Here is a 21,970-nt window from a genome sequence, read left to right on the forward strand (position 1 = left end):
CCTTGGGTATTGTGATTAGTTTGCTTAAGACTGCAGGTATTTGGATCAAGATTAGGATCCCAGGCTAGGTGATGTTTGCTTTGATGTTTGTCTTTGCCCATTAGCACCAAAGCAGACACCAGCTGGTTAGGTGGTGTGCCACTAAAACCACATGTACTTAATATAGGTGACAATGGTGTTACTGGAACAATATATGAGGCCACTGGCAGTGGGTCCAAGCTCTAACACTAATGCACAAACTGACTTAGTGGAGCCCATACTATATGGAGAGATACCTTGCCCAGCTTAGACACAGGGGTGTGGGGATAGAGAGGTGCCTTGGTCCTGCCTCAACTAGATGATGGGACAGACTTAGTAGACTTTCTAGGGGAGGCCTTACCCTCTCTATGGAGCAGATGGGAGGAGGGGGAGAGTGAAGAGAGTGGGAGGAGAGGAGGGGAGGGGAAACGGATTGGAATGTAAAAAATAAATTAATAAAAAAGTGTAGAAAAACCACATGTACTGCATTTCTAGTATTATATAATCTTACATGTCAGAACCCTTTGATTTTTATTTCCTCAGCTATACTTCAGCAGATAGGGGATCAGGTTTGGCCTGAGGACTTATAGTTTGCCAACCACTGGAAGGGATGTACTTTATTTCAGGCCCCATCTCTAGCTAGGCTGGAGGACTGGCAGGGCTCTGTTATCTTGGTCTCCCCTCAAGCACGTAGCTGACTTGGGGCTGGGAGTTTCCATCTATTGGATAGAGAACCTGGGGTGGGGAGGGAGGAAGCAAACACAGAATTCTGGAAATTGATGAGCACAAAACTTTCAAACCAGATTCACAATTCTGAACATAGTAGGTAGCATTTGTCTTTTTTTTTTCAAACTGTATACCATTCAGTTGAGTTTTTTTCCTTCTTGTTCAAGAACTCTGTCAGTTTCCTTAAATTTCATTCCTAAAGTTTTGAATTTTTGTCCTTTTTCTTTGAGTTACAGAATTATAGCATTTGAATATGTTTCCACCATAAAAGACTCAGGCATTGGCAAAGACATGCAGGTTGACTATTTACAGCCTTTTTCGCTGGGTTGGCTTTAGTCAGATAGTGTCTTCTCATGCTGGACCATCACCCATCACAATGTGCTCTCCAGAACATGAGGCGTATTTTATTCAAGTTTATGTTGGTTAAAAACACTGCATGTGGGTGTATACAATGATATTAAGACAGCCGGGCACAGATCCCACTGTCCATGCTCTTCCTCTGGCCTCTGTGTTCCTGCTCACTTCCCTCCCTCCTGGATCCCAGTTGTCTAAGCAGTCTGAATGGTGACAGTTGTAGCATTGCTTCTCCTCTGGGTCATAGAGTCATTTGGAATGTCACCCTCTGAGTCAGTTGAGAGAGGGCTAGTCTGAAAGAATCTGCATAGGGTCTTCAGGCCGGGGCCTGTGTGATCCCCTTTCTGACAGCTTCCAGTGCAGCTATGGGCTTTTTGGGTGATGTCTATAACAGTCTGGCCAAAACATACTACAGAAATTCAGGCTGTCATGGCCAACTGTGTAACCAACTAAACTGTAACCCTGTTGTGGTCAGGCTTCTCAGGTGGAATTCAGTCACTGAAATTGGAAAAGTCATTGAGAGGGGATGAGACATTTTCTCTTCGGAAGGCATCAACTCTGTGTCCTCACCACCAAGTTACTTTCATCTTTTCTATGGAGCTCAGAAATATGGGTGGGGGAGAACCAAAGTGGGGATCACTGTGTTATGGTGTCATGTGATACCTGTTAATTCATATACACAGAGACACTTATACACTATTGCTATGTAACCCAAGCTGACTTTGAACTTACATACCTCCTGCTTCAGCCCGTTAAGAGCTGGGATTACAGGTGTGTACGCGCCCTCACGTTGTGTGTGTGTGTGTGTGTGTGTGTGTGTGTGTGTGTGTGTGCGTGCGTGCGTGCGTGCGTGCGTGCGTGCGTGCGTGAGAGAGAGAGAGAGAGAGAGAGAGAGAGAGAGAGAGAGAGAGAGACTATGTTGTGGGTCTTGAAATACTTCACTTCCCATTTTTTGGGGGTGAGCACAGTGCTAAATAGCATAGGCATATAATTTTGTAACTAATATCTCTTGAAGCAATCCTTTATTGCCTTCTTGATAATCTGTCACGTGGATGTATTGAGCTTGTGGGCCCGGCCTCCACTGACTTTGAGTTAGAGCTGACATCAGTTCTTTTTTGCTCAAATAGCAGACTCCTAGAGTTGCACCTGTTTCCTTTCATTCTTTTGCAGTTGTGCTTAAGATTTCTTTCAACTAAAAATTTACAAAAGTTAGAGAAATGCACTGGCTCTCCAAAACTAAAGAACTTTCTGTAATCTGCATGCCATATATGTAAATAAAATTAATGGGATTGCTTGTTAATGAGGATTTATTCATTAGCTGTGTAAACTTGTTGTCTGGTTCTAAAATATACAGGACTACCCTTGCCCTCGTTTGCTTGAGTTTTCGCTTGATGAAAGGGAAGAAACTTTTAAAAGAATTATATTTTTAGAAGGACTAAAATCCATGATTAAAAACAGTCTTAAGGATTTTTATTTCATTGGGGAAAACACTTCAAAGTTTAAGCATCTAAGCATGTCTTATCTGTTAGTGAAGTTAATCAGAGTCCTGTGGTCCGGCAGATTCAGATGATCACTGTTAGAGATTTTTATCTGCTTGTCTGTTTCACTCAGGTGATTCATTTTACCCCTTGGAAAGTAGAACACCAGTGACCTGTCTGAGCAGTGTTGCATGCCTTGTCTGTGGTCTGCTTGCCTTCGTACAGCCTGTGCTTCAGAGTCTGCTCCTGCAGGTGGAGTCCGTGAAGCTCTGGGGGCTGCTGTCTGCTGGCAGACTGTCACTAGCCTCCGGATGAGGAAGCAGGCAGCATGTGAGCGCCTCTTGGAGACTTTGGCCCATGCTTCCCTTGCTCTGCAGGGCTGTCATACTTACACATGGTACTGTCCCTTTGATACTCACTGAGCTTGGAAACCTGGTCCTAACTTACACTGTCTCTTGTAACAGCTCAGCTTCGGTTTTTGTTTGCGATCTAGATGAAGCCATCCCTGGAGGGCTCTTCCACTGTTATCTTTTCCTACGATTCCTGATTCAGTCGGAAATAAATTTGTAACCACACACTCGTAAGGAAGCAATTTAATAAACAGGATTTGAAAGGAACCTAATCAGAATTGTAAAATGATGCCAATGAAGTATGAGGTTAGCTGAAGGTTCTAGGTGAGTCTGGGCAAATCATTGCCACTCCTGCCAAGGGCATATAAAGATTCACCTTTTGCTAAGGAACGGGAAGGGGGGACTAGAGAACTTCTGTTTCTTAAGCTTGTTGGTTTTTTAAACAGTGGTTTAAAAGTAGCCATTTTCAAGTCACTTGAAGGAAAATAGGCTAGGATCTGTGTGCTGTGATGTGGTCTCCCAAGTGAAGGCTAAGCACTGGGCAAGCCTGACAGTTTGTTATGTGGTCAGGTAGCACAGAAAGAGAAAAGAGACATACCCTCTGCCTGCCACACCTACAGGGGAGATGGTCTTGGCGCAGGGTGGCAGAGTGCTGTCAAAACTGGCAGGTGGCAACGGGCTCTTAGTTAAAGACCCGTGGCAGCTTCAGTGGGAAATACAGGCAGTGATAAATAAATACTTGTTTACCTCCATGTCTGCAGTCATGTGTACACTAACAGATAGTTTGGACCACTTATTTCAACCCCCATATATTGTTGTCATTGTCTGTATTCCTGTGATTTGGCCTACAGTTCAAGTTGGCCCTAATTGTCACATTCCGGTGACACATACCACCTGATGCAGCCTGCTCTGCCTTCTCCCCAGTCCTGCTGCTCAGCTGTAAGTGGGTTCATGCTCACAGTGCTCTCTGGCACAGAGTGGGGGCTGCTTTCCTTGGCTATTGCAAGTGGACCTCCTCTTTTCCTCCGCCTCTGCTGTTCAGGAGAGCCTGAACCAAATGGGAGTCACCACAGAGATTGCCTTGAAGGTCTGTGAGCCCCAGAGAGGTGTTTCCTCTCCTTATGGTTTGCAGCCATTGTAGAATGGCTTAGTGAATGGGGTTTGCCTGGAGATGGGAGAAGCAGAGCCACTCACAGCAGCACCTGAGACATGAAAGTGTTTCAGCCCTGCCACCAATACTGGTATTTTAGCAGCAGCAGGCCTTGTATGGAGGGCGGGTGGTCAGTTACAGGTGTAACCCACTTGAATGCAGAAGTGTGGAGCAGCTGTGTGCAATGTGCATTGTTTTCCTGACATGCTGGTTTGCTTCCTTTGGCTGTATGAAAATTCAGCTTCAGAGAACCCTTTATTTTCTCAGTGGAGTGGGGTTCAGGCTCTGCTGAGCTGCCTTCTGGAGGTCTTGGGCTGCAGTCCAGGGGCTGTCTGGGCTGTGTTCTATGAGGACTGAGGAGGGAGCACTTTACAGACCATTGGCAGAAGCATTCCTTGAGGTTGTAGAATTCACAGCAGTTTGCTTCTTCAGTTTGCCCCAATAGAGGGAGAGTCAGTATGGCAGGGACTTTCTGTTAAAAGTCTCACCTGATCACGGCAGGCCGACCTAGGATACTCTTTTAGGACCCCAAAGCCAACTACTAGGGACTTGATTGGAATCTGCAAAATCCTTTCACATTGGAAGTGTTTTCTTGGTTGATTCGAGCACAGGTCTTTTTTTTTTTTTTTTTTTGAATTAGAAACAAGATTGATTTACATGACAATCTCAGTTCCCTTTCCCCCTCCCGTCCTCACCTACCAACCCCCCCCAACTAAAACCCTACCTATCACATGCCCTTTCTTCTATTCTTACCTGACTCAACCTTTCTGCTTCCTTATAACCTCTGCATCCTTCCTTTTCTTCCCTTCTCATTCTCGTAGCTCCCTCCCCCCCTCTTCCCATGCTTTCAATTTGCTCAGGGGATCGTGACCCTTTCCCCTTCTCCAGGGCTGGTAATCCTTTACTCTATGTCTAAAATCCACATATGAGTGAGAACATATCATCTTTGTATTTTTGCAATTGAGTTACCTCGCTCAGAATGGTTTCTTCTAGTTCCATCCATTTCCCTGCAAAATTTAAGATTCCATTTTTTTTTTTTTTCTGCTGAGTAGTACTCCATTGTGTAAATGTACCACATTTTCTCTATCCATTCTTCGGTTGAGGAGCATCTAGGCTGCTTCCAGGTTCTGGCTATTACAAATAGTGCTGCTATGAACATCGTTGAACAGATGTCCTTGTTGTATGAATGTGCTTCTTTTGGGTATATGCTGAGGACAGGTCTTAATAAGGGGGAATTACACAAAATTGTAGCGACAAGGAGGCATACATCTCAGGGATCCCCTCTAGAATTCTGTTCACTCTAGGTGAAGTGCTCAGAAGGGTAAGGTGGAGTAGTTTGTGCTAGTCTGCTCACATTTCCATAATAAATACCACAGACTGGATACCACTCAAGTGAGAGAACTCTGTCTCAGTCCTGGAGCATGGCATCTAAGGGAAAGAGAGTTGGTCTCCCTCCCTCCCTCCCTTTTTATTATTTTTATTTTATGTGTGTTGCTGTTTCCCAGCATGTATGTCTGTCTGTGTGAGGGTGTCAGATCCCCTGGAACTGGAGTTACAGACAGTTGTGAACTGCCATGTGGGTGCTGGGAATTGAATCCCAGGTCCTCTAGAGGAGCAGGAGCAGCAATTGTTTTTAACCACTGAGCCATCTCTCCAGCCTGGGTTTTTTCTTAACTGGTTAATTGAGTTGAATGTGGGTGGCCAGTTTCATGGGCGCGCGTGCGCGTGCGTGCGTGCGTGCGTGCGTGCGTGTGTGTGTGTGTGTGTGTGTGTATGTCTGCTCTTGACTTATTCGGAGTTCCTGCTGACCCTCCCACAATGAACTGGCACCTGTTGGAATTTCTGCTCTCAACAGTTTATGACACACGTAGACTTCTGCGAGTGTTAAGAGTTGTCAGGGTAGTGCCATGTCTCCACCCTCTTGAGGTGCACAGTAGACTTCTCTGTCTTCCCTTAAGACCCTGACTGTGTATCCAGAAGCTTGAGTGGATATATTTGACTTTGTTAAGCCTGTTGTTGAATGCATCAGTGTGTGTGTTTAGTGACATGCATCCATAGTGCCTCTCTTTCGAAGCCTTTTGAAGCCATTACTGATACTTGTCCTTGGTAGAAGCCACGTCAGCATTTCAAAGCAGCACCTGAGTGGCAGGGCAGTAATATGGAGAGAGGTCAGCAGGACCGCCCTCCAGCCCACCCCTGTGGGGTGCAGATGTCACTGACCATGGGTTTGTCATGTTGGCATGCAGCATGCTGGTGGGTCTGATGGACCAATTAGCTCTCTTCACCAAGCCAGCAAATTAAATACTTGGTTTCAAGGTAATGGAATGATTTTGTAAGGGGATCTTTGTTTTTAAAGGAATTTTGAGGACATACATAGGGATTAAAATTCAATGTGGGAAGGGAAGGTAAAGTTCATTAGGGCCCCATTCATCAGGAGCCCTTTGAAAGAGGCCTTGTGTGGAACTGGATTGCGTCCAAAGGGTATCATTCCAACTATACTTTGGATGTTATTTTATGCCTTTGAAAGTATCTTGGCTTAGTTTGGTCAGCCTGCTTCTATGGACTGCTGGAAACAAAGAGCATGCAAGTGAGTTTGAAGGACAAGAATGGGGGTGTGTCTCCAAGATTCAAAGATTTGGGGGAAGTTGGGCATTCTTTTTGAAAATGCAAATTAATGGTAAAGAAAAAAGTGCAGTCTTTGGCTGGATTTACACTGAAGCAGGTGCAGGGGAGGTATGGTTATATGGGTAATATGGTTTCAGTTTGGAAGAATGACAACCATTAATTAAAATCCCTTCCTACTTGTTCTGTATTTCAGTAGTTATTTTTTACACTAAAATATATTTAAAATTATTTTGTTTGAATGTCTGTGTGTGCATATGTGTAGGTATGTGCATGTGACTCTGTGTGTGTGTGTGTGTGTGTGTGTGTGTGTGTGTGTGTGTGTGTGTGTGTGTAGTTCTGAGTGGGTTTTGGAGGTCAAACTCAGGTTATCAGACTTGCACAGCAAGAACTTTTACCTGGCAAGCCTTCTCACTGATCCTCTAAAATATTTTATGTCCTAATCTCTGTTAATTGATTATGATGCCAGGCTTTTAGATGAAGATTCATCAGTTACTGATAGAATATCAAATAGTGAGCAAGAAATTTAATAACAAACCGTGTATCCAACAGATACTCAGATGTTTTTGAAGATGAATGATGTGTGTTTGTATGTGCTTGAAAGGATAAGTTTTGTCATTTTGAGAAGTTTCTAGAATTCCAACAGCCTAGGCTGATACTGCTGTGAATCCATTTGGTGGGTCATGTGACACACTGCGCCTTTCTTCTGGCCTAGAGATAGTATGCCTTCTCTGGTTTTCTTTCTTTATCTCCCTTTCCCCTTATCCATTTTTAAAATAGCAATGCTTTTCATACTGTCAGAATTTCATGTTGTGACACCCTACTCAGCAGTTATGACAGTAGGGTAATGACAGCAACTGCCTCCTGAGAATCAATCAGGCAATTAATTTTGTAAATGAAATGCTGATTATACAAAGCTTCACATGAGAGGCCCAATGATTAAAATCAATTTAACAAATTGTTTCAGGTGGGACTTGATTAATAATTTGTCATAAATGTTAAGGATATATGACCAGCATACTTGGGGCTCTTACTGTGCCAAGCCTGCAGGTGGCCTTGTGTCCAGATCCAAGTAGACGAGCCAGGCTTCATGTTCCCCATGCTTTGCTTATTTGTCCTGTCCTCACCAACACTGAAATGGAATACACAATTATGCTTTATTATAGCACATGTTTTCATGTGTTCTGCTTAAAAAATAGTTGGAAGGCTGGAGAGATGGCTCAGCAGTCTGCTTTTCCAGAGGACCTGTGTTCGATTCCCAGCACCAACACGATGGCTCACAACTGCCTGTAACTTCAGTCTCAGGGCATCTATCACCATCTTCTGGCCTCCAAGGGCACCAGGCATGCACATCTTATGCAGACATACTTGCAGACAAAACACCCATACAAGTTAAATTAACAAAAAAGAAAGAAAGAAAGGAAGGAAGGAAGGAAGGAAGGAAGGAAGGAAGGAAGAAAGGAAGGGAAAGGAAAGGAAAGGAAAGGAAAAAAGTTGCCCCAGTGGGCCTGAGTTCAGCGGAGTTAAACAGGTCTTTTTTCCACATGGGGTGTTTCAGACTTTTGATGGTAATGTGTGTGATGAAACTTAAAGAGCGGCAGGTGCTTTATAGGCATTTTTCATTCTTAATTACAGTAACAGCAATCAGCAGAGCTTGGGAAATGTTTTAAGACTATTGGAAAGAGTGACATTATGGCAGGGAAATAAAACACGCCTGTTTGGAGCATTATAATTTGGATCCAGAAGTCACGCTTGGAATAGGAGACAGCTGGATGTCTTCCTCGCATCCATATCCCAAACATTTATTAAGAGTCTGTCATGAGCCAGGCTCTGTATCAGGTGTCATAGTTGTCATTACTTAAAATTGACACCTTTAGTCAGGTTGTAAGGTATTAGAAGGGGATGACTCGAGAGAGGTAAAGGTGGAATTGTCCTTGGATTTCATTTATAAATCTACTGACTGAAGCAGTGCGCTAGTTGTGTCCAAAGTTCTGACTCTGGGGAGGATTAGGATGGAGAACAAACATTTCCAGTCTGAAGGAGCTCTGCCTCTGAAGAAAGTGGCAGATAAACAGTTGCAGTGGTGTGGGATACTTAGTGCCGGTTAAGTGGGAGTGTTGTGAATGGTGGGACCCTGGGAAGGCTGACAGGCAGGGTGTTTTCTGCAGCGGCACTTGGTAGGGTTTGGAAGAGTTGCCTTGGTTTACATGGTGACCAGGGGAGTGCTGCGCAAAGGCAGGTGTTTCGGGCATGGCTGCACAGAGATGGTGCACAGGAGGGCTGGGGTAAGACTTGAGTGGCGGTAGAACTTACAAGTGGAGGTGAGTTTTGTCTCAAGGTTTCAAATCGTCACACTTCTGGCTTCTGGTTGAATGAGTAGAAAGGAGTAGCACCATTGACCGACCGTTCATATCTGTTTAATACATTGCAACTAGAAGGCCAGGCAGGGTAGGGGAGTAGTTGTAGAATGTCAGAACAGTGATGGGACCATTGCTGCTCTCTAATCCCCTCTTTCCCGTGAGGAGTGGGCAGCTGGAGGAGCAATCCTGGTGGTGACATCTTTAACATGGGTTAAAGCCTGCACCCCCGGGCATGCGCTCATCTCTGTGACCTGCTGTGCTAGGCTCTCAGACTGATAGTTGCTCTTAGTATGTTGACTTTTCAAAATGGGCAACTGAAGTTCAGACCACTGAGCATGTTTAATGTCCAGGCTGTTTACCCAGTTTGTTCTGCTGCCCAAAGTGGGATAGAGTTGGAGAGGTAAACCCCAGAAAGAGCCCCTGTTCTGGCTCAGCCCTGTGTCTACCATGGAAGCCACTGAACTGCTAGCTGATGGTCTCCAAGTTGATCCCAGAAGCCTCTTCTCCCTGTCTCTTCACCTGTGCCTTTGGGATGCATGCTGAGTTTTTAAAACCCCACACTTGTTTCCCTGTGGCTAGTCCTTTCACCTCCACACATACACAGAAATAAAAATTTAAAAAGAGTCAAAAGAACAACAAAGGAAAGACAAGCCTGGCATGGTGGGGGACTGACATGTTTCACCCTTATGTATGTCTGTACATCATGAGAATGCCTTTGGGGGCCACAAGAGGGCTCTGGATCCCCTGAACCTGGAGTTACAGACAGTTGTGAGCTGCTGGGAATCAAATCTGTGTCCTCTCCATGAATGCGTCTCTCCAGCCCCACTGTTCTTTTGTAAAATATAAAGTCTGACTATGTGTTGGTCACGTTCACTTTTTCCTGGCATCCATGGAACATAGGAGTCCTGTAAGGTCCCATTGGCTCTGATAAAGCACATACTTGGTCATGTCTCTGGAAGCATTCTGTGTGTCACCATGGCGTGTGGTTTTGTCCAGAAGCAGGTGTTGGTTGACAGTTTAGCTCATTAGCATTTTTATGCTGCAGTTTTAAAGTTGCTAATTTTAACAACCAAGGAAGTAGGGCTGAATGTCTAGTTCAGTGGAAGAGCGTTTGCCATCATGAGCAAGAAAGGCCCCGTTAACCTACCCACCCCCATCCAGTTAAATAGCTAAAGAGAGACTTGAGGGCAGTGTTGAGACCACAAGGGGAGTCTGGCTTCTGTCCTCAGGTGTGGCTGTGAAGTAGCTCTGGAGTTGTCTTTCCCGCCAAATGACTGGTTTTTCAGTGACTATCTCAAAGGGAGACGGTATTTCCCTTTGAAAGATGGGGAAATCGTGGCCTGGGCTCTTGAGTAACATCCCTCTTTTCGGAGCTAGTCAGGAGCAGCCAGGAGTGATGGACCCAGGCCTCCCTGATGACAGACTCTTGCTGCACTAGAGCCTGTGTCTGCAAAGTGCTAGTTGCAGGTGGCTGCCTGCAGTTCATGGGGGCTTAAGGGACTCCTGTGGGTACTGTCTTCTGTGCCATGGCAGAGTAAAGGGTTTCTGTACCTTTCAGATCCCTGAAATCTTATTTCAGAATAAGGATTCGACTAAAATCCTATCTTATTTGAAACATACCTGAAAGAACTTTACACCAGGAGTGGCAGTGTTTGTAGTGTGTGAGGAAATCTACTGCAATGCCTGGAGGTCAGTGGTGGCTTTTCAGCTATAGGGGGCGGGGCTCAAGTTTGACACATTGACACACAGCTTCCTTTCTTGACCTTAGTCTGTATTTATATGGTAAATGCCACCTTGTTACTGCTCTCTCTTTAAATAAGAGTCTGCTGCTAGGCTATCTGCTGCAGTGACAGTCTGAGCACTGATGCTCACGTGCTCAGAGATGGAAATACTGGAGAGCTGCTGCCACTGTAAAAGCTTTAGAGTTTCCTGGGGTGGCAGGAGGAGCAAGGCTGAGGGAAAATGGAAATAGGTTTCATTATTATTTTGATATTTCATTTGGGCCAATTTACCCTTCTGTAAACTACACACACACAAACACACCCCTCCCTTTGTTCACGATTTAAAAGTGTGGTTTAGTTAGACAACAGTTTACTCACTTATTGATTTACAAATCGCTGAACTTTTGGGGATTAAACTAAGTTTTTACCAACTTATAAAAATCAGACCAAAACTGGCGAACTAAAACTTTTTCTTTTTGAACTTGTGTGGTGCCACCATGATAACCAACAGTTTGGGTTTTCAACCTTGCCATCTGCACTCTTAGGGACAGAATAGGTAGGACTTGTCATACAGTAAGAGTCACCAGAGACTTTGTTACCTGTGGGAACACCCTGAGGGATCAGCACAGGGCAGTCAGAGCATCGTGCTGTGGCTGCTGTTCAGGGAAGCTCTTTAAGGAGAAGACAATGGAGTTGAGTTCTGTAGAACATTCATCTTGGTGGAAGGAGTGGGAAATGGTATAGTCCTGGAGTTCGAGGCAGCCATTGTGATTGGAGTTGACTTGGGAGGAATTGGCCATGTTGGAGAGGGAGAGGGGGCATCATGATTAGATGAGGAGTTTTCTCTATTGTCAGGGACCGGTGGAGAGGGTCCTGTTGGCATTCAGGCGAGGTGGACACTTTTAGCAAAGTGAACAGGGTGAGGTAGTTGAAGCCAGGATATGCATGAATTTAAGGGAAGGTTTGTCTGAAGAGGCGTATTGGTCATCAGAACTCCTACTCTGTGGTTGGAGCCCTGCTGAAAACGGGCTGTGTCACACTGATAAGTCCTGGCTTTCCTGGTCCATAGGGCTCATGGTGTCAGGCATTGTGCTACCAGCTGGGTGAAGGGACAAATCAGATAAAACTTTAACCCTTAGTCAGTAGTCTACTGGGGACACAGGAAAGTAAATAAATCATTGGCTGATTGTGGTCTAGTTCACTGATTTCTTAAGAAGAAATGAGGTTTAGGCAGCTCTTAGTATGCGATAAATCTTGTGGTATCTCATTTAGTCTTCAGCAACACTGAGAGAGAGAGTGTGTGTGACAATACTCTTAAAGACAGCACCTAAATTAGTGTGACTGACAAGTATCACAGGCAGGGTTCACACCCAGGTGTATCTGACTTCAGGTCCCATGTCATTTCCTGTAAATCCTTTGCCTCTGATTCTGTTTCTGAACTCTGAGCTATTTTGTATATGAGGCGATGATTGGCATGTGGGCCTTGTTCTTGCTTACAGGAGTTTTAGGTAGAGCTAGGAGGGTTGTGGGTGCTCCAGCTCCCACACGGGATCCCGGGGAGTATTGCCCCTGTGCTCCTCCAGCCTTTTCTTGAATATTAGTGATATGGCTAAAGATGTAATGAAGCACATTGATCTCACTGTCAACTGGTGTCAAGCTCGGAAATGCAGGTGGATATTAGAGGTTCTAACGGAAGGTTTCTCCGTTAGAACCTCTAATATCTGTACTGGGTTAGGAACAGAGACCAGAAATAAACAGAGGATGAACAGATACACAGACTTCTACCACACAGCTCAACTGTCCGATAGAGTCTAACTGTCTGATACAACATGGGACAGGTAGGGTTTAGTCACAGACAAGGGAATGGCTGTGGAGAGAGCAGAAATTTTAGGGTACATTACTACCTGTGTACATTCTGGAAGAAAGCCAGTGAGGACCTTATCATGATAGCCTTTGTTTTCAAGGGGCAAGAATTGGCATTTCTTACTTTGAGAAGAGAAATAGCTATAGCTGTCTTAGATAATATCCTAAAGTTGTGAAGACAAACTCCTGTGTAAATGACAAGGAACTGAGTCTATCATGTAGAAAGGGAAGCAGCAGAGCAAGCATTCCTGGTGTCAGACCCCCTAGGGGTGGTTTGTACATACCAGCACCAGTGAGGTTTTTTGTCATTGCTGACTCCTTAACCAGGATGACGTATGGTCATGGGAGAATGTATTGAGAGGTCTTGAAAATGAATGCTTGTTGTTATTGATGGTGTCTGGAAAGGCTTTGGATGAGTTCCCAAGAGGATGGTTCTATGAATTCCTGACTCTGTAAAATTTGGGACATATTTGTTTGTTTATTTACTTTTTAATTTTTTGTAGCCCTGGGTGACTGGCCAGCAACTTGCTCGGTAGCTAAGGTTGGCCTCTAATGCTCACAGAGAGACAGAGACAGAGAGACACAGAGAGAGAGACACACACACACACACACACACAGAGAGAGAGAGAGAGAGAGAGAGAGAGAGAGAGAGAGAGAGAGGGAGAGACAGGCAGAGGGAGAGGGAGAGGGAGAGGGAGAGGGAGGTGCGTGCTTCTGCCTCCCCAGTTAAATGTGTATGCCACTAGAGTTCGTTCTTCTTTGAAATCCTCAGACTGAAAAGAGACCGAGTTCCTGTCTCATGCTGACTATATTCCTCTCTCTGCCCGGCCATCTTACTTTCTGTGTCTGTACAGACTTTCGTGGTTAACTAGTGTCTAGCTTTGCCCTCTGATCTTCAGGTGAGCTTTATTTGTACAAAACAAAAGATATCACCACATTTCCCCCTTTTTGTCTAAAAATAAAAGTTATAACTAGTGTAGGAAAAGCTATATACAGTAAGTACAATAACTATATACAGTATATAGGGCAATAAATACATCAACAATGTCTAGTCCATTATCAGTTGACAAATTCAGAGAAATCTAGCCTATCTTGGTGAGTCCAAAATTTTATACCTAATTCACTTTTTCTTTTAACTTGCATTGCACCAAAACTATCTTTTTATGTGTCTTAACCTTATACACTTTACATTTCTTTTTTTTTCCTTTTGGTTTTTTTTTGGGGGGGGGAGTGGGGGCGGCGGTTGAAACAGGGTTTCTCTGTGGCTTTGGAGCCTGTCCCGGAACTAGCTTTTGTAGACCAGGCTTGTCTTAAACTCAGAGAGATATGTCTGCCTATGCCTCCCGAGTGCTGGGATCAAAGGCATGTACCACCACTGCCTGGCCACTTTACATTTCTTTAGTGAATTTCTAAATCTTGTAACAAGGAAAACTATAACTATAAAGTCTTCAATTCCATCAGAGACCCAAGAAGGAAATACTATTACTTGAGTAAGCAGGAGGTGCAAGCCAAGTTACTTCTAAAAAATGTGAGAAATGACAGAAACAGTTGGCTGCCTGGACAGTCACCCAATTTCCTTTGTGATGTTGGGACACCCGTCTTTAGCTTACAGGCCTAGCATATCTGATAGATTTTTCTGTGAAGCAGAATATTCTGAAGGGGTGACCTACATTGTCTTGTCCAAGTTCAGCAGACCTTTCTTTTCTATCATGTCCAATTTGGACTGTATACTGTCAGCAGTTGAGGCAAGAACACTTTCTTGGCCCAGTGGCTAACTTTTGCCATAAAGAAAATAAACTCTGTGTGGAGTTTCTTTGATGTCCATCAACTTCTCTGAAGTAGATTGGTGCTTTCAGGAGCAGATGTGTTTCATTGTCATAAAAAGAAAAGAACCTATGTTATTAAAACATCTTAAATGCCATATTCTGCAGATCTCTGAAGTGTGTGAAGGCAACCTGTCTATCTAAAAATATATATTTGACCTTGAAAACACCTAATATGACTACAAGTTCGATTGTAATAAGTGACTCGTTGCTAACATGAATTTTCTTATTATCCTAAATAGTTGGTAACAATAACTTTCAATGGCTAAAAATTTGCATTACATTGTTAAGTGAGTTGCACAGGTACCTTACCTTGAACAATATTAGAAATGTATGTACAGTATGTTCTGACAAATAATCTCAATTTTATCAATATAAAAAAAATCCAAACCAATGTAAGATATTTAAAACTAGTAGTTGCTCTTTTGATTTAAAAGTAGAGTCAATAATCCACCTTTTTATTCTAGAAGAGCCCCCCTTTTTCTTTTCAGAGTAGATTCAATAATCTACCCTAATGCCTATCATATCTATATCTCCCCCTTTATTTTTTACAAAACAAGAACTCTGAGTCTGATCTCCTTTGTTGAACTTTTTTCCTGACCATTAGCAATAACAACTTGTAACCAACTCCCCTAAACAATGATAGATATCCTTAACCTGTTGAATGACCAAAAACCACCTGCCCCACCTCTTGGGAATATGAGTGTCCTATTCTTAAATTTATTTCCTGCTGTCTGTGGGCAACAGCATCTTTAGAGGAGTATCCTGAATAGAAATTGTAAATTGTCAAGTCCTGAAAGAGGTAGCTGTATCATTTGTTGTTCAGTCTTTGCATAATGGGAAAGTGCAGGGCTTGTCTCGGGTCCTGGCTAGAGTAGTTTGTGAGACTGGATCATCTCAGCTAGCCACATGGAAATTGTCCTGAGCAGTTTGTAGTCCAAAGCTGATCTTTAGTTGATGTTTTCCAACTTAATGGTTTAGTCACAGTCCCGATGGAATCTTCTTTGTGGGACCCCCATCATCCTTTTGAAGACTTCAAAAGTCACTGTTAGGTGTGGTCAGGGTTCACTGCAGAAAATATAACATTTTAAATGTCATATGCAGCAGATCTCAAAGAGGTTAAAGGATCATTATTTGTTATGTACATCCAGAGTGCAAAAACCTAATTCCAATTCCTGCTGGGCTTTGATGGTACAAGCCTTTACTCCCAGCACTTGGGAGGCAGAGGCAGGCTGATCTCTGTGAGTTCAAGGCCAACCTGGTCTACAGAGCGAGGTCTAGGACAGGCTCCAAAGCTACACAGAGAAACCCTGTCTCAAACAAACTAACAAACAAAAAAAAAACAAAGTGGAAAGTCTACAGAGGTGCAGTACAGGAATGAGATGTGCCTTGTGACATCTAACCCTGCCTACAAAACCAAAACCAAACCAAACCAAACCAAACCAAAAAACCCAACTTAATTCCTACTTACTGATAGAGACTCAAACCTGAAATCACATGCAGGAAGCTGGATGAAGCCTTGTTCTAGAATTAATTAACACTTTATATGGCCATTAGTTTCATGACAAAAGTTAAAAGTATTAACCCCTTATCTACTCAACTTGCCAGCCCAAAAGAGACTCAGCTGCTGTCTCTCCTGCCTTATCACTTCCTCTTTCCACCCAGCCATCTCACTTCCTGTCTGTCTATACAGACCTCCAGACCTCTGTGGTTAACTAGTAGCTAGCTCGGCCCTCTGAACTTCAGGCAGGCTTTATTTGTACAAACAAGGTATCACCACTGAGGAATTTCAAGAAAGTCCTAACAAGTAATAAAATCCAGTTTGGCAATGGTTGTGTCTCGTGGGACTGAAACTCAAGTTTGGCATTGTGGAATGCACTTGGAGAGGAAAAACCCACTCAGGTGCTTGAGGGCCTTTGGCTGTGGACTCTGCCTGGCATAGCATACATTTTATTCGAGAAATGAAAGTGGTCATACCAGAAATATTCTAACAGGACAAATGGTAACAAACATAAAATGATTTAGGGGTAAATGTGCACACGAGGACTAACCTAGCCTTTAGTTTTCCAGGAAACGTCTGAGTTTTGATTGAAGTTCTGATTGCTTTCCAAAACTAGTAGTAGGAGCTGGGGAGAAGCTGAGGTTCATTCCATGTCTTAATGTCAGCAGGTTCACCGAAGGAGGAATTGGATTGTGGATGAGTGCCTAATAATAGGATGTAAGGAGAGAGGATAAAATTAAATAATATGCACTATTTGAGTAGGGTACCAACCTTCATACATAATGATGCCTTTGAGGTGGGATAATCTGTATTCGAGTTCTTGATTTTTCAGGAGTCTGAAGCTAACATTTTTGACACAAGTGCAAATTAACTGCATTTTAAATAGGACTGAGTTGCTGAGACAGATATTACAAAACAGTTTTAGTCACTGGTCAGGCGAGTGCTGCATTGGGATAGCATCTAGCACAGGCGTTCTGCATATCTTACCAGTTTAAACCTTGGCTTTCAGTATGCGGTTTGGTTGGACATTATGTAGAGTGAGGTGAGTAGAGCCCTACTGTGTTTGTGCTGTCTGAGCGAATGCGGACACAGGGCTGCTGCAGGGCGGTACTGATGTGTCTCTGACCTGATTAGGAGTGTTTTCAGCCTCTCTGTGGGCTACCATTCCCTTGGCTGGTTTTGAAATTACCAGCTCAACCTTGATTTTTTTACCCTACCAAAGAAAGTCTTGCTTTATCGTTGGGAAGAAAATCTGGAGAAAAATTACACCCTACTTTCACAAGCATACACTGTAATGTAAATATTCAGAGGAAATGCTTAGTTTTAGAATCTGGTTTTACCACAGTCATGTGAGCGTGTGTGTCTGTGAAGCAGGCCCGGGTTACCGGAGAGCAGTGTATTGAGTAAAACCATATGCTCTTGTTCATTTTCAGTTATTTTAGCTTCAAAGTTTTTGGTTGGTGAAAGTAATAGAGTTTAAATCCCCAAACTTGTGAATTTTCATAGGTGGTGTGACCCAGGGGTACACCCATTTCCTCTGTACTCCACACAGTGGTCCATCCATGCAGGATCTGTACCCACAGATGTGTTTCAGTGTGTGTGTGTGTTGGGGGGCTCTGGCTGAGGTCGGGCGTTTCCCACAGTTCATTTCTTCTCTCCTGCCGCTGAGGCAGTGTGTCAGCTGCCTGCATCCCTGTGTCCTTGTCCTAGGATCATGGTGTCTTTATATGCCCCCCTCCCCAGTCTTCCACACCATCATGGTAGCTGCTCTTTTCTGTGCCTTCACCAGGGAATATGCCGTGCACTCCCTCACTGCTAAAATCCTCACAGTCACTGCACACACACACCGGTGACCCCAGGAGAAATGACTGCCTGCAATCTTGTGGTGGGAAGTGGAGGGAGTTCTCACCTTCTTAGCTGTGGTTTGTGGGGCCCACTGCTCGCTGCTCTTCTTTCTCTCTTCACCCCTCTATTATGCCTCCGTTCTGGCATGACACTCTTTGCAGAGCTCAGCAGGTACTCGTCCTAGCCAAAGGTTGGGACAGGCTTTCCACCTTCATTATGTGGTCGGCCTGCCGGGCTCAGTTGACAGGCTGCTTTGTTGCTCCCTGAGATGCCTTCTCTGCTATGACAACATGCTCCTTGGAATTCTGATTGCACTTTCAGACACTTTTGGTTTCTTTGTGGTCCATAATTTTTCCCCCTTTGCCTAAATGGTGTTGCTCTCTTAATTTATTCTTCCACCCATCATTCTCTCTGTTCCTCCTTCCCCTCCCACCTTGCCTTTCCAAACAGGGTCTTGTTATGTAGTCTTAAACTATATCCAACTGCCCTTAAATGCTCAGTCCTCTGTCTCAGCTTCTCAGGGCTGGGAGTATAGGCCATGGGCCATTCTAATGTCAGTGGGCATTACTTGCTAATGCATTGTATATTCTTTGAGCATTTACTTTGTACCACTTGCCCATGGAAAAGTTACCTTTCGTGTGAGCGTCACTGTTGGTTCCAAGTTGTGCCCCCATTGTATATTCCTTAAACTGTGTCTTACCACCTATCTTCCAACACTTGGTAGACCTCCAGTCATCGTGTGTGTGTGTGTGTGTGTGTGTGTGTACACACGCTCGCGCCCACCTGTCTGCCTGCCTGCCTGCCTGGCCTTGCATCCTCTCATCACTGCTGCCCATCCATCAAGGGACCTCTGTCTCACCTGCCCAGTGTGGCAGCTGGCCCTGTTTTCAGCCACCTCCTGAGAGAGCTGTCCTAACAGGTGGCTCTGATGACAGCCTTCTATAAAAGCACCCAGAGGGTCATGGGAAGAGACAGCCTGAGATGACCTGTCAGACTTTGGCTCATGCACTGATCTCAGGCTTCTTCAGCAAATCTGCAGCCTCCTGCCTGCATCACACACACCAGTAGCTTCCATGTCCCCAGGCCCAGTAGGCAGATTAGCTTCTGAAGCTGCAGTTTTCTGTCACCCTTCCCCTGAGTGGGTTCCCATTTAGTCTGCAGGTCTTCCTCATACATTTAACTCCCATGTGTTCTGGGAGCCTGGCACACAGTTGGTTTCGGGAGAAGGGTCTGTTTGTGAATGCTGTGGGTATTGTGGCCTCAGCAAGGGGCTTCCCTACATTGATGCACTACTGTTGCAGCCCAGGTTGGGAAGGCTGTGCTTAGGCTCTGCTCCTACCTCTCTGGCCTTGGCCCTGAGGCTCCAGGACTGACTCACCAGACCAAAAATAAAATTCAGACTTAGCTTTGAACTTGTATGTTTGCTAAGGTGTTTACTAGCTTGTGACTCATAGTCTGGGGCTGTTGCTGCACACTCGTTATCTTTGGGAGTTTGTATCTGAAATCATCTTGCACTATCTGAAATTTTTCTTTTTACTTTAGTGAATATGGGGCACTCCGGCTCCCTCAGGGTTTGTAGACTCAGGTCTAAAATGCCATTGCTGTGTTGCCTATCGTCTTTGCCCTTATTAGAAATCATGTTTTCTGTAAGCTTTTTAGGATTCTAGATACTTAGGATGTCAACTTTTTCTTTATGTCGTTTATTCTAGATCTTCTTAATTTTAAAATCTTCTCTAAAAGTTAGTTAAAAAAAAAGTCTTTCTTGTAATGTTCTGGATTTTGATTTTTTGGAATTGTGGTCTTTAATCTGAAAATTTGGATAGTTGTGTTTTATATATGTATTAAAATACAAAGGCTGCGTTTGTTGTATGTATAATAGCTAATAAACTCACTTCTTCATTTATTTCCTTACAGGGTAGTCCAATGGATCCAATGGTGATGAAGAGGCCTCAGCTGTATGGGATGGGCACTCACCCCCATTCCCAGCCGCAGCAGAGCAGTCCGTACCCAGGAGGCTCCTACGGCCCCCCGGGCGCACAGCGATACCCCCTCAGCATGCAGGGCCGGGCTCCAGGGGCCCTGGGAGGCATGCAGTACCCACAGCAGCAGGTCAGTGTCAGCTTCTCTCTGCCTTCACCTGTTGTGTTGATAGCTATTTTTTTCCTTCTTGATTTCTGTGTGTTGTTGGTATTCAGAATTTGGGTGTTTCTGTGATGTCCCCCTTTTGTTCTTTTTTCGATGAAGTAGAGTATTTTCACTTTTTTTTTCCTTTGTTAAACATGGAAATTGATCTTGCAACAAAGTAGACAAAGCTCCTGCTTGGTGGAGGGCAGTCTTGCTACTTCCAGCAACCTTGACTTTCTCATGTTTCTGAGATTGAACTTCTCAGATTGGGAGCTGTGAGAGGACTTCTGGTGGATTTTCCAGTCATTCAAAGTTTTGGTGTAGTTGTTGTTTGAGTTAATCTGATTGTGTTAGTCTAGGCTGCCCTCAAACTTGGTCTCCTACTGGTGGGATTAGGGGTGTTGCCACCAGCCTGGGTTAGCATCAGCCTGAGTTTCACAGAAAGTTACCTCGGCTAGACTATTTCTGTGATGTGTTCTAGAAAAGGTTTCTGTATTTCATGTGTGAGTTTGGTTAGTTGTCTTGGATAAGAGAGGCCTTTCTTGCTCTTAAAAGACCCATCTTTAATTTCCTTCAGAGTCAAGTGTCGTTAACCATACATGGCTGTCCATGGGGGAGGGTGTGGTTCTTTTTTTTTTTTTTTTTTTGTTTTTTCGAGACAGGGTTTCTCTGTGTAGCTTTGGAGCCTATCTCACAGAGATCTGCCTGCCTCTGCCTCCCAAGTGCAGGGATTAAAGGCATGCGCCACCAATGTCCAGCTTTTGAGGGTGCTGTTCTTAGCATTTGTTTGTTTGATTGGCCTGAGGAGGCATGGGCCTTGCAAAGGACACAATCAGATCCAAGTTTGTCAGGGTACTTAGTGACTAGGAACACTAGAAAGGCCATTTACAAATTGCCACAGCATACCCGTCATCCCCAGGGAGTGTGAGGCTACAGGGGAAATGCATTTTACTGCCTTCAGAGTGGGGCATCCTATAGTGCTGCCCGTCAGCCTTCTGCATTCACCAGAGCTCTTCTGTGAGGAAACAATTCTCCGTAGTGGATGCAGTTGCGTGCACTTGATGCAGTGCTGAGCCTCAGTTGAGTATGGTCTGTCCTCATCTTGCAGTTATAGAGAAAGATGGAGTTAGGTCAGCCTTTAAGTCCTAGCGTAATTCCTTACACTGCACTAGTCCTTCACTCCACAGTATCAAAAAACAACTCTGAGTGCAAGCATCAGCTTGCTTCCTGTTACCCCAGGTTACCCTTTCTTCTGCCAGACTTTACTTTCCCCAGAGTTGAAGCACTGATTGTGGAGGGAGATAATTGATGAATAAGAAAGTGATAGCTCTCAGCTGCCTCCCACCAAGAGCCTTTGTATCTTTAGAGTTTCCTCCTCTCTGTGAAGGAAGAGGCCCCATGCAGCAGGAAGCTGAAGGCCTCCTGGCACTGGCAGTCCAGTTGATGGGTGAACAGTTCTATCTGCTACAGAAGAAAAGAGATAGACAGGCAGTGAAAGCAGTGGCCTCGATCCTTGGGATGAAGGCATTCCTGGGAGGGCGGAGAGTCCTTTCTGAGTTCAAGTTTTGTTAGTTTTAGACATTGGCCTAGTTTGTTGAGCCAGAGAGCCAAATACAGAAAGTCTGTGAAGAATGGTTACCAAGGAAATATCTGTACATTATTCTCTTCCCTGAGTGTGTGGGTCAAAAAAATAGGTCTGTGTTAAAATACAGTCTTAATTTTCTTACCTTCTTGGTTTTATGATCTTTACATTCCTTTAAAATCTGATAACTCTTAGATTTACTTGAATGGACAAATTGCTGATTACCTGTCAAGTATTACAGCAAATGCTTTTTGTGTGATGTTTATCTATTTAATTAATTAATTAAATTTTGTTTTTTCAAGAAAGAGTTTCTCTGTGTAACAGCCCTGGCTGTCTTAGAACTTGTTCTGTAGACCAGGCTGATCTTGAACTCAGAGATCTGCCTGCCTCTACTTCCTGAGTGCTGGGATTAAAGGCATGCACTGCCACCACCCAGCTTGTGTGATTACATGT

The 21,970-nt window shown here is 44.2% G+C and overlaps 1 protein-coding gene across 1 annotated transcript in view; it reads left to right on the forward strand.

Annotated features, from left to right (window-relative positions):
* Positions 1–21,970, forward strand: part of Arid1b (AT-rich interaction domain 1B) — a 354,347-nt gene that overhangs the window by 24,213 nt on the left and 308,164 nt on the right. The window contains 1 exon segment of the mRNA XM_027401057.2: positions 19,726–19,920. Within this exon segment, the coding sequence (XP_027256858.1) occupies positions 19,726–19,920 (195 nt within the window).

Source organism: Cricetulus griseus, chromosome 2 (genome assembly GCF_003668045.3).
Source record: "Cricetulus griseus strain 17A/GY chromosome 2, alternate assembly CriGri-PICRH-1.0, whole genome shotgun sequence".
Classification (NCBI taxonomy): Eukaryota; Metazoa; Chordata; class Mammalia; order Rodentia; family Cricetidae; genus Cricetulus; species Cricetulus griseus.